Source organism: Oryctolagus cuniculus, chromosome 5, assembly GCF_964237555.1.
Source record: "Oryctolagus cuniculus chromosome 5, mOryCun1.1, whole genome shotgun sequence".
NCBI lineage: Eukaryota > Metazoa > Chordata > Mammalia > Lagomorpha > Leporidae > Oryctolagus > Oryctolagus cuniculus.
The window spans coordinates 72,418,349-72,432,567 of NC_091436.1; the positions used below are offsets into that span (position 1 = coordinate 72,418,349).

Here is a 14,219-nt window from a genome sequence, read left to right on the forward strand (position 1 = left end):
AACTAAAATTTCATTGCAGTGCTGAATTCTGCTGATCTGTTGTTTCACCAGCCGGAATCTGGGGCCTGCCAGATTCTCTTTCTTGAGTAAAGAAATGAAGCAACTGGTTCCTTGGACTGCACAGCATAGGGCAGCCAAGACAGAAATGAAATTCAGAGGAATTCCTGTCCTAGAGTGCAGTTTGAGTTGAGTGCTCTGTATTTTTAACCTTCAGAAGATGTATTTGGTCAAAGTGAGACAAGAGAAGAGAAACTCAAGCCATACAGCTTACATAGCTCTAAAATCCCCATTTCAAGCAAATGGGTAGTCAGACCAAAAAGCAACAATTTGGCTGCAACTTCAAGAAGAGAAACTTGAAGGCTGATCATCAGTGAGCTGGTAATACTGTCATCTGTGAAATGTTGGCTGTAGTTCCTTAACACTTCCAAGAGCTGCTGTTGGGTGATTTTAAATTATAACAGGTGAACAGGCATTTGTCTCTCCTGAGGAGTTCTTTCCTTACCCAGATTGCCCATGTGAGGAGTTTTTGTACACTGGGATAAATCCTTGATCCAAGTTTCCTAAAATTACAAAATATGACCATGCATGCTCTGATTGTATGGAGTTTGGAGTCAGACAGATTAGTACGAGGACTGAACTGCAGAAGAGCAGACACGACTCGTTCCTTATGATGGGACATTCGGGTGCTTCCTAGTCTCACCCCTGGGGAATATTAAGGGCTGGGAAAGAGAAGGTTGGGAGGAAGAGACCTGGTGATTGGTATTGGTGGGCAAGGGGGAAGGTGTTGAGATAGCTCATTCAAGATGAAAAAAATTCTTTCTTGGATGTTCTTTCAGAGAACTGTAGAAAATTATGGGAATGTCCAGTTGCTTTCTAGAATAAAAGCTGAGAAGGAATTAAATTAAGGTTCTTCTTCTGGTATGTTCCCCCGTCTGCCTTATTTTTTCTCTGAGTGTGAGCTGATTGGTACAGCTAGATGTTAGCAAGTTGTCAAAGTTGATTTTTTAAAGAAAGATTTATTTATTTATTTATTTATTTGAAAGTCAGAATTACAGAGAGAAAGAGCGAATGAGAATGAGAATCTTCTATCCATTGCTTCATTCCCAAAATGGCCACAACAGCCAGAGCTGGTGCAGGCCAAAGCCACAACTTCCTCCAGGTCTCCCACGTGGGTGCAGGGGACCAAGCACTTGGGTCATCTTCTGGAGCATTAGCAGGGAGTTGGATCAGAAGTGGAGTAGCCAGGACATGAATCGGCACCCTTGTGGAATGCTGGCACTGCAGATGGCAGCTTAACCTGCTATACCACAGCGCGGGCCTCATCAAAATTGATTTTAATGCTGAGATTCATCGATCAGTACTGTTAGTAATCTCAGCTATAACACAGCAGCCCTCCATAGTTGAAAGAACTATCTATGCTGTTACTTTAGAATATGCTGGGAGTATGAGCTAGGGCTATTTATTTATTTTTAAACAGTTTTTAACAGATTCAATGTGCTTTGTAGATACAATTCTGAGGACATAATGACATTCCCTTCCTCCCTCTTCCCTTTCCCCTCCTACCCTCTCCTACCCTTCTTCTTCCTTTTTTTTTTGGTTTTTGAGATAACATATTTTTAAATTTACATTACAATTCAAAGGCTTAATTCTTCACCAAATAAAAAGTTTAATGAGTAAAAAGCAAAAAAGACCCTAGTTTAGTGGGAATTGAGGTGACAGCTATAAATGATAATTAAATGGAAAAATCAGCAAAATCAGATCAGCTGTACTGATCTGAAGCTAGGAGCCAGGTGCTTTCACCCATATACAGTAAATTTTAAAGTAATCATAGAACATTAAAACTATAGTAGTATAACACTTTTTTATTTTTTACAGATTTATTTATTTATTTGAAAGACAGGGTTACAGAGACAGAGAAAGACTGACAGAAAGAGAGATGGAGAGATCTTCTAGCTGCTCATTCACTCCTTAAATGGCCACAATGGCTGGGGCTGTGCCAGGCCAAAGCCAGGAGTCTGGAGCCTCTTCTGGGTCTCCCACATGAGTGCAGGGTTCCAAGCACTTGGGCCATCTTCCACGGCTTTCCCAGGCACTTTAACAGGGAGATGGATTATAAGTGGAGCATCCAGGACTTGAATTGGTGCTCATGGCATGCTGGTGCTGCAGGCTGTGGCTTAACTTGCTGTGCCACAGCACTGATCCAGTATAACATTTTTTTTTTAAAAAAAATTTATTTATTTATTTGAAAGGCAGAGTTACAGAGAGGCAGAGGCAGAGAGAGAGAGAGGGAGAGAGAGGTCTTCCATCCACTGGTTCACTTCCCAGATGGCCACAATGGAGGTGTGCTGATTCAAAGTTAGGACCCAGGAGCTTCCTCTGGGTCTCTCTGAGTACAGGGGCCCAAGGACTTGGGCCAGCCCCTACTGCTTTCCCAGGCCTGGTCAGAAGTGGAGCAGCTGATACTCGAACTGGCACCCATATGGGATGCTGGCACTGTAGGCTGCAGCTTTACTCACAATGCCACAGTGTTGCCCTCCCCCCATCGTATAACATTCTTAACTATTGGTTTTACATGAGTATAAAACAGTTTTACAAAACTGTATTTGCATAAATACTCATATACACAGACTTTTTTGTTTTTTTTTTCTCTTTTATTTTTTTTTAAGATTTTATTTATTTATTTGAGAGATAGAGTTACAGGCAATGAGAGGGAGAGACAGAGAAAGGTATTCAGTCCATTGGTTCACTCTCCAAATGGTCTCAACAGCCGGAGCTGTACTGATCTGAAGCTAGGAGCCAGGTGCTTCTTCCTGGTCTCCCACGCGGGTGCAGGGGCCCAAAGACTTGGGCCATCTTCTACTGCTTTCCCAGGCCACAGCAGATAGCTGGATAGGAAGAGGAGCAGCCAGGACTAGAACTGGTGCCCATATGGGATGCCGGTGCCACAGGTGGAAGATTAACCTACTGTGTCACGGCACCGGTCCTGTCGTTGGTTTTTTAAATTTTAGTGCCCACACATAAGGGAGAACATGTGGTGTTTGCCTTTATGAATCTGGCTTATTTCACTCAATGTGATGACCTCCAGTTGCATCCATTTTGCTGTAATTTGTAGAATTCCAATTTTTTTTATAGCTGAGTAATATTCCATTGTGTATATGTACTACATTTTCTTAATCCAGTCATGTGATGATGGACACCTTGGGTGATTCCAAATTTGGCTACTATGAACAGTGCTGCTATTAACATGGTGGTTCAGGTATCCCTTTGATACATTGTGTTCAAGTCTTTAGGGTATAAACCCATTAGTAGGATTACTAGATCATATGGCAAGTCTATTTCTTGTTTTTATTTTATTTTTTTAAGATTTATTTATTTATTTGAAAGTCAGAGTTACACAGAGAGAGAAGGAGAGGCAGAGGTAGAGGCAGAGAGGCAGAGAGGCAGAGAGGCAGAGGCAGAGAGAGAGAGATGTCTTCCATCCGCTGGTTCATTCCCCAACTGGCTGCAACGGCCGGAGCTGTGCTGATCCGAAGCCAGGATCCAGGAGCCTCTTCCAGGTCTCCCATGTGGGTGCAGGGGCCCAAGCACTTGGGCCATCTTCTATTGCTTTCCCAGGCCACAGCAGAGAGCTGGACTGGAAGAGGAGCAGCCAGGACTCGAACTGGTGCCCATATGGGATGCTGGCACTGCAGAAGGCGGCTTTACCCGCTATGCCGCAGTACCAGCCCCTATTTCTTGTTTATTTTTAAAGGAATCTCCACTCAGTCCTCTCTGCTTGCCCCTCTGGATTCCCTTGCCTATCAAGTTCAGTTTGTGTCCACTCTGCAGCTTGCTTGTCCCCTCAGTTTGGCCCAAGTCTTTAGGCTTAGATTCTGGTCATTCCTCCCAGACTCAATATTGATTTAATTCTCTCTGGACAACTATGTGCTTTTGTCCTTCATATTCACCCTTTCCCCTCATCTCTCAGCCATCACCTCAGTATTAGCAGGGGTGAGGGGCAGGTAGTGGGGTGGAGGGACCAAACCTCCATGCTTGGACCTCTTTCACATACTCTTCTCTGCTGTGTCTTGGTATTCCCTGGTCAGCCTAGTTGCTGCCTGTAGTAGGAGAGTAGAAGACAGTGTGGGAAAAGCCAGAGGTCAGAGTAAGCAGCCGTGTGGTAATGGAGATTACTAAAGACTTATGACCAATGACCTAGGATAAAATCCAGTCACATTGGTTCATGTCTGGAGTACGAAGAGCAAATATCCATCAGGGCATCTTGGTTTCCATGATTCAGTACCCTCTACTCAGGTTTTGGTCATTGTTGGATGCCCCAGTGGTTCCTGCATCTAAGATGTGACCTTCTTCACAGGGAGGAGCTGCTTCAACCACCCAGGAGACATCACATCAGATGCTGTGAATACCCAGCACCAGCTGTCATTCCCTAGCCCATCAGTAGAGCCAACTCCTGCCATTCCTGCTGTGGGCCCTCCTCCAGAGCCACATGGCTCCTTCTCTCTGGATGCATGGTCACTGTCCTTGCATGGTCACTGTTCTCAGCTCCTGGATGGCTATTTGGAAACCTAGCCAGGGAAGTCCGTTAAGTCACCCAGAGCATCTGAAGTCACCTTGCTATGGTTGGGATGAGTGTTCACCCTCCTAGTTAGGAGAGCTGGTGCCCTAGGGTAGGTGTTTTGGGGTTATGGAAGCTTATCTCTGGTGGAGCATACTTCAGGGTGTCTGCTGTACTCTGGGATCTTCTGTCTAGAGCTTTCCTGTTTTCAATCTTCCTTTGTCCCTGTCAATGATTCACAGTCCATACTTCCAACCTGGAAGCTAGCAGGGAGAGTTACAGGAACTCACATACTCCTCAGCTGCTGTTGCATTTCTGTGGAGTTGTTGGGGGTGGTTCACCTGTCACAGTGAAGCTCAGGTTGCCTCAGCACCCAAGCTTATTCCTTCAGTGGTAACCTTAGTGTTTGCTTTTTGCAAGAAATCCTGTGGTTGTGCCATCTGTGGCCTCTTGGTGAACCCTGGGAGTGCTGCAACCTTGAAGCCTTTAACTTGGCCTCTTTGTCTCTCAGCAGCATCAAATCTAATTTGCTTTCCTTATTAACAGTGCTCCTTGTGAAGCTCCCAAAGGCCAGAGCTGGAAGGATTGCAGCAACAAAATAACTAATAAGAATATTGGATTATGACCCATATAATAAAATGAATATCCAGGAGTGCATCCCTACATAAATAAATGATTGAATTACATTAGTAAATGGGAGAGAGGCACAGTGGAATTCTAATCAATACACTTAGGAGGAATGAGAGATGGAAAATCACAATGAAGCAAACAGCACACAATAATAACCATTTCAGATAAATTAGTGAGTCAACGTTTGAGGAGAAACAGGATATGTAGACAGGCTGAAAGTATCCCTCCCAGGTTTATTCATTGCAAAAGGAGACACAGTAACTTTATAGAGAAGAAATGTGGTAGACACCTTTTTACCAGGCGGTCAAGGTCATGTGGGGTAAGACATAGACATTTGTGTTCCTCCAGATATGATGTCTCAAGAAGAACAGTAGTTAGAATTAGGGTTTTCTAGAGAAACAGAGCCAATAAGACATGAAGAGATCGATGATTAGGCATTGGCTTACGTGTTATTGAGGCTGACAAGTTCCCTAGTCTGCAGAATGAGCTTGCGGGCTGGAGACCCAGGAGAGCTGATGGCATAGTTCATTCAGTTGCAGGCTTGAGACTCAGTGGGTTTGGTGCTTTGAGTCCAAAGGTAATAAAAAGCCAGTGCCCCAGTTTGAAGAGAGTCAAGCAGAGGAATTCTCTGTCACTTGAAAGAGCCTCTGCGTTTGTGTTCTTCTCAGGCCCTCAACTGAGTGGACAAGGACCACCCACACTGGGGAGGACAGTTTTCTTTACTCAGTCTGCTGATTCAAAGGCAAACCTCATCCGAAAACACCCTCAGAGACACACATGGAATATTGTTTGAACAAATTTCAGGGCACACCGTGGTCCAGTCATATTGACAAGTAAATCAGTTGTCAGAGGGGCATTCATGCCAAAAATGCATGACCTAATGCAATCACATAAAAACCTTAGGGACTGGTGTCGTGGCACAGCGGCGTAAGCTACCAACTGGCATCCTGTATTGGTGCAGGTGTGAGTCCTGGCTGCTCCACATCTGATCCAGCTCCCTACTAATGAGCCTGGAAAGCAGAGAAAGGTGGCCCAAGTACTTTGGTCCCTGGCTTTAGTCTGGCCCAGCCCTGGCTGCTGCAGACATTTGGGTAGTGAACCAGCAGATGGTATATTTCTTTCTTCCCTCCCTCCCTCTCTGTAACTCTGCCTTTCAAATGAATAAATAAATCTTAAAAGCAGAAAAAACCTTAGACAAGCCTAAACTGATGACTGTTTTACAAAATGACTAAGAATTTTGTTTTTTAACCTGAGAACGAGAGAAAGAGAGAGAGCTGGAGCTGGGTTGTGTTGGAGCCAGAAGCCAGGAATTCAGTCTGGGTCTGTTGCATGGGTGGCAAGGACCCAGCCATCATTTACTGCCTTCCAGAATGTGTAGTATTAAGAAGCTGGAATTGGGAACAGGGCTGGACTTGAACATAGGCAATCTGATATGGAACGTGGGCACCCAAAGCAGTGACTTGTTAGCCAAACTCTCACCCTCTGAGCAGTAGTTTTTAAAAGTTTCAGTATGTGAAACACGAGGAAAGACTAAAGAACCTTCACAAATTAGGGGAGACTTGGGAGATACAACAGTTAGCTGCAGTGTGACATTGTAGGTCAGCTTCAAAAACAAAAATGGAGATGTTAGTGTGAAAGCTAATAAAATCTGAATGAAATCTAGAATGCAGCTCATAGTACTCTACGAGTGGTTCATTTCTTAGTTGTGATAAATGTACTGTGGTTATGTAGGATGTTATTGGAAGTGACGGTTATATTTGAATTCTTCTGTATGCCAAAAATTATTCTAGAAGAAAAATTTGAAAGCTTCCAGTCAGTGGGTACTCTGAGGACTTTAAAAGTTGACAGCTGTCTTGTGTGTGTATATATGTGCAATTTTGTATCTGCCAGTCAAGGTTCTCTGTAGATACTAAATTCTGTACCTTTTAAAAAAACCCTCAGATTTCTGTTCCTTTTTCTGCTTCTCTATCTAGTCTATATTCCTTCCTGACCAAAGTATCTTTTTGTAAACTTTCACAGCCCAGCATTCCTGCTGTTCCGGGGGTTGTTACCTCTGAGATGATGGTGTGCCAGGCAGATTGTGGGCACAAAGAGCCTTAGGGGGAAAGTCAGGTGACCTGGGTACTGGCTGGCATGCTTGATCTGCTTCTTACCTGAGTCAATTCATGGCCTTGTACTTTTAACATGCTGAGAGCAAACTGCATTTAGGCTAAATGCTGTGTGCTCTAGTTGAAGTCTGCGTTCAGTTGATTTATATATTTGATGACTAGGTTTTATTTTTTATCAAAGTCTTATATGCTCTGTTTTTAGGTTTTTCCAATTTATTATTTTTTTAAGATTTATTTATGTATTTGAAAGGCAGAATTTGAGAGAGAAAGAAACAAAAGGAGAGATCTTTCATCTGTTGGTTTACTCCCAAAGTGGGTACAATGACTGGGGCTAAGCCAGGCCAAAGCCAGGAGCTAGGAACCTCCTCCAGGTCTCCCACATGGGTGCAGCAGCCCACGGACTTGGACCATTCTCTGCTGCTTTCCCAGGCACATCAGCAGGAAGCTGGATTGGAAGTGGAGCAGCCGGCACTCGAATTGGCGTCCCTATGGTATGCTGGCATTGCAGGCTGTGGCTTTATCTACTATGCCACAACACCAGCCCCATTCCCAATTTCTTACCCATAGTTAGTTTCTCACTGTGTCCTAAGTCTTTGTCTTCTTCAAGAGACCTCATAATTTATAGATTTCACTCTGACATTTCCCTTTATTGTCCTGCTTTTTAGCAGTTCAAGAAGATCAACATTTTCTTTCTTCTATTTCATTTATTTTTAGCTCAGGAATCCATGGCTACCCTTTTTCACCTTGTTTTTTCTCCTCCCTGTAGCCCTTCTCACAATAGCTCTAATCCTTCTGGTGGTTCCCACTTTGTGGGCTGCCTAGGTTAGGGCCTTGGGTAGTTTGAGCCTGGGCCCAATTTGGCCATCTATTGCCACACCCTTCCTGCCCTAGCAGGGTGCCATGAGAGCCCTGGCATCCCTCTGTCTACCTGCATTTGCTTAATGCCAGTAGGTATGTGGCTGAGGCATGGGGCCAGCAGGATGCAGCATGAAGTAATTGACACTCTTGCAAAGAAATGAAACATACTTTTCTTTGTTGATCTGTTGTTGCTCAGGTAGTATTTTTACCACTATTTTTCCAGTATTGTGTGTGTGTGTGTGTGCGCACGTGCGTGTGGTAATGTGTGTTTTTAAAGATTTATTTATTTTATTTGAAAGTCAGAGTTATAGTGAGAGAGAGAGAGAGAGACAGAGAGAGAGACAGAGAGAGATCTTCCATCCACTGGTTCATTCCCCAGATAGCCCCAACAGCTAATGGTGGCCCTACTTTATAATTTATATAATTATTTGAAAGGTGGAGTTACAGAGGGGGAGAGAGAGAGAGAGAGAGAGAGATCTTTTATCTGCTGGTTCACTTCCGAAATGTCCACAGTGGCTAGGATTGGGCTGAGTCAAAGCCAGGAGCCAGGAGCTTCCTCCAGATCTCCCCTGTAGGTGCAGGGGTCCAAGCATCTGGACCCTCATCTGCTACTTTCTTAGGTGCATTAGCAGGGAGCTGGATCAGAAGTGGGATGCCAGTGTCACAGGCAGCAGCGTAACCCAGTACGCCACACTGCCTGCCTCGACCCTTACTCTCAAAGGGCTTACTATCTATCTGGAAAGACACCACACATATAAACAATAGCCTGCGTATGGAGCAGTGTGGAAAATGTACCACTGAAGAGGCTTGGGGGAGAGGACCGGATGTATCTACTGGGTGTTCTGTTCATTTATTCTTCCCAACAGCTAGAGCTTTGCCCCATTTTACATTTCAGGAAGTTGATGTTAACAGGCATTAAGTGCCTTAAAATCCAGTGAGTTCTTATGTGCACAAGTGCGATTTGGACATGGGCCTGTGTGAACTGAAAACTCCTGTTGCCACCAGGTGGAGTAGGCAGAGAGTACCTGAAAGGCTGGGGTGGGCTCACAGGATGGATAGAATTGACCTGATAGACAAAAGCGGGGAGCACATAAGGGTGGAGTGGGCTGGGTACAGCATAGGCTGAGATGTAGCACTGGGAGGCATTAAATGTGCTGGGGAGTGGGTCTGTTCCCAAGCTCTGCCCAAGGAAGGGAGGATTGAGGGAAAACGCAGGGACAAGTGTCGAAGGCAGAGTATAATGTGCTCTGAGTTGCGAGTTTGGACCTTATTCTGTAAGTATTCCATAGAGTATAGAAGGTGTTTCTGATGAAAAGAGTGTCTTGGGTGCTTGACATTCAAGTGGGCTATGGAAATGACCAGAGAAAGAGAGGGGCTATCATCATGGGAGCCAGTGGTTGAGTTACCTTTGTATGGGGCTAAGTTCCACGCAGTATGTTGTTGCATTTTCAGTGCCCCTAAGAAGTAGGCACTCTTCATGCCATCCCCATTTTCCAGATGGAAGACTGAGAGGTTAATTAATGGCCACGTTCGCACAGTTCATGACCGTGGTGCCAGAATGTAAGCAAGGTAGACTCACTCCAGCTATGCTGCCTCTGTGTGTTATAGCAACTGGTGGTGGCCCAGGATACTTGAGGAAATTTAAATAGACTGAGTGTGATATTCCAGGTGACAGGGCCTGACCTGGTCACAGTGCTGGAGCAGTAGTGCGAAACCTCCTTGTATGAGTGCCTGATGCCAGAGACTGACCCTGTGACCTCAAAGCTTCTCTTGGTGCCCAGTGGTGAGGATCTTGTGCAGACAGTGGAACATCATGAAAATCTTTCCTCCAAACTTCATAAGTAGCTTAGCCTTCTTGTTTTTCCTGATGAAATGTACTTAATTTGATGACATAAGTGCTGAGGTTGGCTGTGCTTGGTTTGGGTTACTGCCAAAATGATTTGAGCAAACTTCCAGGTGTTCCCAAGCATCACGAGCTTTAAGTGAGTGGTCAAGACAAAGTTCCCTAGAAATCTGTTTCTGATTAGTTCTCCCTTTTTCCATGAACGTCCTCCCTCATGTGCTTCTCTTGCTATGTTTCCTGCTTTGCTACCCCATGGGTTGATGTAGCATAGAACTGCTTAATTCATTTTACGTGTGTTTTAAATTTTTTAAGAAAAAGATCATGCATGCATTTTTGGCTTTGCAAAGCCCTTTGGTGCACAGTTAAGTGAGCATATAACCAGATTGTGCTGAATGCCATTGTGGTTGTGTGGGCAGCATGGGCCATCCCAGTGACTTCTATGTTCTGTCTGTTGCAGGTGATAAGAAGTACATCATGGGGCCCAAGTTTTCCACACTCGATGCCACTGTCTTTGGACACTTGGCACAGGCAATGTGGACCTTGCCAGGCACAAGACCTGAGCGGCTGATCAAAGGCAAGCTCTGTAAACTTCTTCAGGTTTTGGGGGTTGCTGGGGATGGAAGGGTATGGGTATCACATAGAGAATTCTAGGCCAGTGCCTCAAGCTTGGCTGTGCCTTATGGAGACACCAGGCTGTGATGTTTTGGACCAAACATCAGTTCTTTTCCAGCTCCTTGCACCGGGGGACGTAATTGCTTGTTGCTGAAATAGGGTTTGAATTCCACCTGCTGCCCTTTGTTAGTTGATCTTCCTTTATCTCTGGTGGGCAATGATGGTTCACAACTTTCTGGAATCTCAAATGCTATAGCAACTACAGTGGGGTGATGCTGATGGATGAATTCACTGCCCATCTCAGGGCTCTTTTTGGCTTTGAGCTGGGTTTAGATATTTCACATGTAGGTGTAAGTACAAATGAGTATGTGTCATCCAAGTTCAATCCAGTCTCTCGTCCTATTCTGGAGGAGTAGATTCAGATCATATACTGAAAGTAGTAGAACTGGAAAGTTCAAGATTTTGGGAAAGTGTGCGAAATGTCAACAGATTGTGAACCTAGTGCTATGTAAAATATTGTTATTGAGTGTGCATTTTTAAAAAATTTTTTAATTTTTAATTTTATTTATTTTTTTATTTAGTAAATATAAATTTCCAAAGTACAGTTTATGGATTACAATGGCTCCCCCCCCAATAATTTCCCTCCCACTCGCACCCCTCCCATCTCCCATTCCCTCTCCCATTCGATTCACATCAAGATTCATTTTCAATTATCTTTATATACAGAAGATCAATTTAGTATGTATTAAGTAAAGATTTCATCAGTTTGCACCCATACAGAAATACAAAGTGTAAAATACTGTTTCAGTACTAGTTATAGCATTACTTCACATTGGACAGCACATTAAGGACAGATCCCACATGAGAAGTAAGTACACAGTGACTCCTGTTGTTGACTTAACAAATTGACACTCTTGTTTATGGCATCAGTAATCTCCCTAGGCTCTAGTCATGAGTTGCCAAAGCTTTGGAAGCCTTTTGAGTTCGCTGACTTTGATCTTATTCAGAAAGGGTCATAGTCAAAGTGGAAGTTCTCTCCTCCCTTCAGAGAAAGGTACCTCCTTCTTTGATGGCCCGTTCTTTCCACTGGGATCTCACTCGTGGAGATCTTTCATTTAGGGTTTTTTTTTTTTTTTTTTTTTTTTTTTTTTTTTTTTTTGCCAGAGTGTCTTGGCTTTCTATGCCTAAAATACTCTCATGGGCTCTTCAGCCATATCAGAATGCCTTAAGGGCTGATTCTGAGGCCAGAGTGCTGTTTAGGACATCTGCCATTCTATGAGTCTGCTGTGTATCCCACTTCCCATGATGGATCATTCTCTCCCTTTTTTATTCTATCAGTTAGTATTTGCAGACACTAGTCTTGTTCGTGTGATCCCTTTGACTCTTAGACCTATCAGTTTGATCAATTGTGAACATAAATTGATCACTTGGACTAGTGAGATGGCATTGGTACATGCTACCTTGATGGGATTGTATTGGGATCCCCTGGCAGGATTCTAACTCCACCATTTGTGGCAAGTCAGCTTGAGCATGTCCCAAACTGTACATCTCTTCCCTCTTATTCCCACTCTTATATTTAACAGGGATCACTTTTCAGTTAAAATTTAAACACCTAAGAATAATTGTGTGTTAATTACAGAGTTCAACCAATAGTACTAGAACAAAACAAAACAAAAAAATACTAAATGGATAAAGTATTACATTGTACATCAACAGTCAGGACAAGAGCTGATCAAGTAACTGTTTCTCATAGTGTCCATTTCACTTCAACAGGTTTCCCCTTTGGTGCTCAGTTAATTCTCGCTGATCAGGGAGAACATATGATATTTGTCCCTTTGGGAATGGCTTAATTCACTCAGCATGATGTTTTCCAGATTCCTGCATCTTGTTGCAAATGACCGGGTTTCATTGTTTTTGACTGCTGTATAGTATTCTATAGAGTACATGACCCATAATTTCTTTATCCAGTCTACTGTTGATGGGCATTTGGGTTGGTTCCAGGTCTTAGCTATTGTGAATTGAGCTGCAATAAACATTAATGTGCAGACAGCTTGTTTCTTTGCCAATTTAATTTTCTTTGGGTAAATTCCAAGGAGTGGGATGGCTGGGTTGTATGGTAGGGTTATATTCAGGTTTCTGAGGAATCTCCAGACTGACTTCCATAGTGGCTTAACCAGTTTGCATTCCCACCAACAGTGGGTTAGTGTCCCTTTTCCCCCACATCTTCGCCAGCATCTGTTGTTGGTAGATTTCTGAATGTGAGCCATTCTAACTGGGGTGAGGTGAAACCTCATTGTGGTTTTGATTTGCATTTCCCTGATTGCTAGTGATCTTGAATATTTTTTCATGTGTCTATTAGCCATTTGGATTTCCTCTTTTGAAAAATGTCTATTGAGGTCCTTGGCCCATCTCTTAAGTGGGTTGTTTGTTTTGATGTTGTGGAGTTTCTTGATTTCTTTGTAGATTCTGGTTATCAACCCTTTATCTGTTGCGTAGTTTGCAAATATTTTTTCCCATTCTGTCAGTTGCCTCTTCACTCTCCTGACTGTTTCTTTTGCAGTACACAAACTTCTCAATCTGATGCAATCCCAATAGTTAATTTTGACTTTGACTGCCTGCGCCTCCAGGGTCTTTTCTAGGAAGTCTTTGCCGGTACCTATATCTTGCAGGGTTTCCCAATGCTCTCTAATAATTTGATGGTGTCAGGTCATAGATTTAAGTCTTTAATCCATGTTGAGTGAATTTTTGTGTAAGGTGAAAGGTAGGGGTCTTGCTTCATGGATCTGCACGTGGAAATCCAATTTTCCCAGCACCATTTATTGAATAGACTGTCCTTACTCCAGGGATTGGTTTTAGATCCTTGATCAAATAGAAGTTGGCTGTAGACGTTTGGATTGATTTCTGGTGATTCTATTCTGTTCCATTGGTCTATCCATCTGTTTCTGTACCAGTACCATGCTGTTTTGATAACAACTGCCCTGTAGTATGTCCTGAAATCTGGTATTGTGATGCCTCTGGCTTTATTTTTGTTGTACAAGATTGCTTTAGCTATTCGAGGTCTCCTTTGTCTCCATATGAATTTCAGCATCATTTTTTCCAGATCTGAGAAGAATGTCTTCAGTATTTTGATTGGGATTGCATTGAATCTGTAAATTGTTTTTGGGAGAATGGACATTGTGATGATATTGATTCTTTCAGTGCATGAGCATGAAAGATTTTTCCACTTTTTGGTATCCTCTTCTATTTCTTTCTTTAAGGTTTTGTAATTTTCATCGTAGAGATCCTTAACATCCTTGGTTAAGTTTATTCCAAGGTATTTGATTGTTTTTGTAGCTATTGTGAATGGGATGCATCTTAGAAGTTCTTCCTCAGCCATGGCATTGCCTGTGTATACAAAGGCTGTTGATTTTTGTGCATTGATTTTATATCCTGCTACTTTGCCAAACTCTTCTATGAGTTCCAATAGTCTCTTAGTAGAGCTCTTTGGGTCCCCTAAATAAAGAATCATATCATCTGCAAAGAGGGATAGTTTGAGCTCTTGCTTCCCAATTTGTATCCCTTTAATTTCTTGTTCTTGCCTAATGGCTCTGGCTAAAACTTCCAGAACTATATT

General features: G+C 43.2%; 1 protein-coding gene across 4 annotated transcripts in view; it reads left to right on the forward strand.

Moving 5' to 3' along the window:
• FAXC (failed axon connections homolog, metaxin like GST domain containing) overlaps positions 1 to 14,219 on the forward strand; it is a 102,623-nt gene that overhangs the window by 66,272 nt on the left and 22,132 nt on the right. For 3 of the 4 annotated variants that reach the window (XM_017345295.3, XM_002714868.5, XM_008263304.4), the window contains one exon: positions 10,452 to 10,568. The exons of the other annotated variant lie outside the window; for it this stretch is intronic. In XM_017345295.3, the coding sequence (XP_017200784.1) occupies positions 10,452 to 10,568 (117 nt within the window). The remainder of the gene's footprint in view (positions 1 to 10,451; positions 10,569 to 14,219) is intronic. 4 annotated transcript variants of the gene reach the window in all.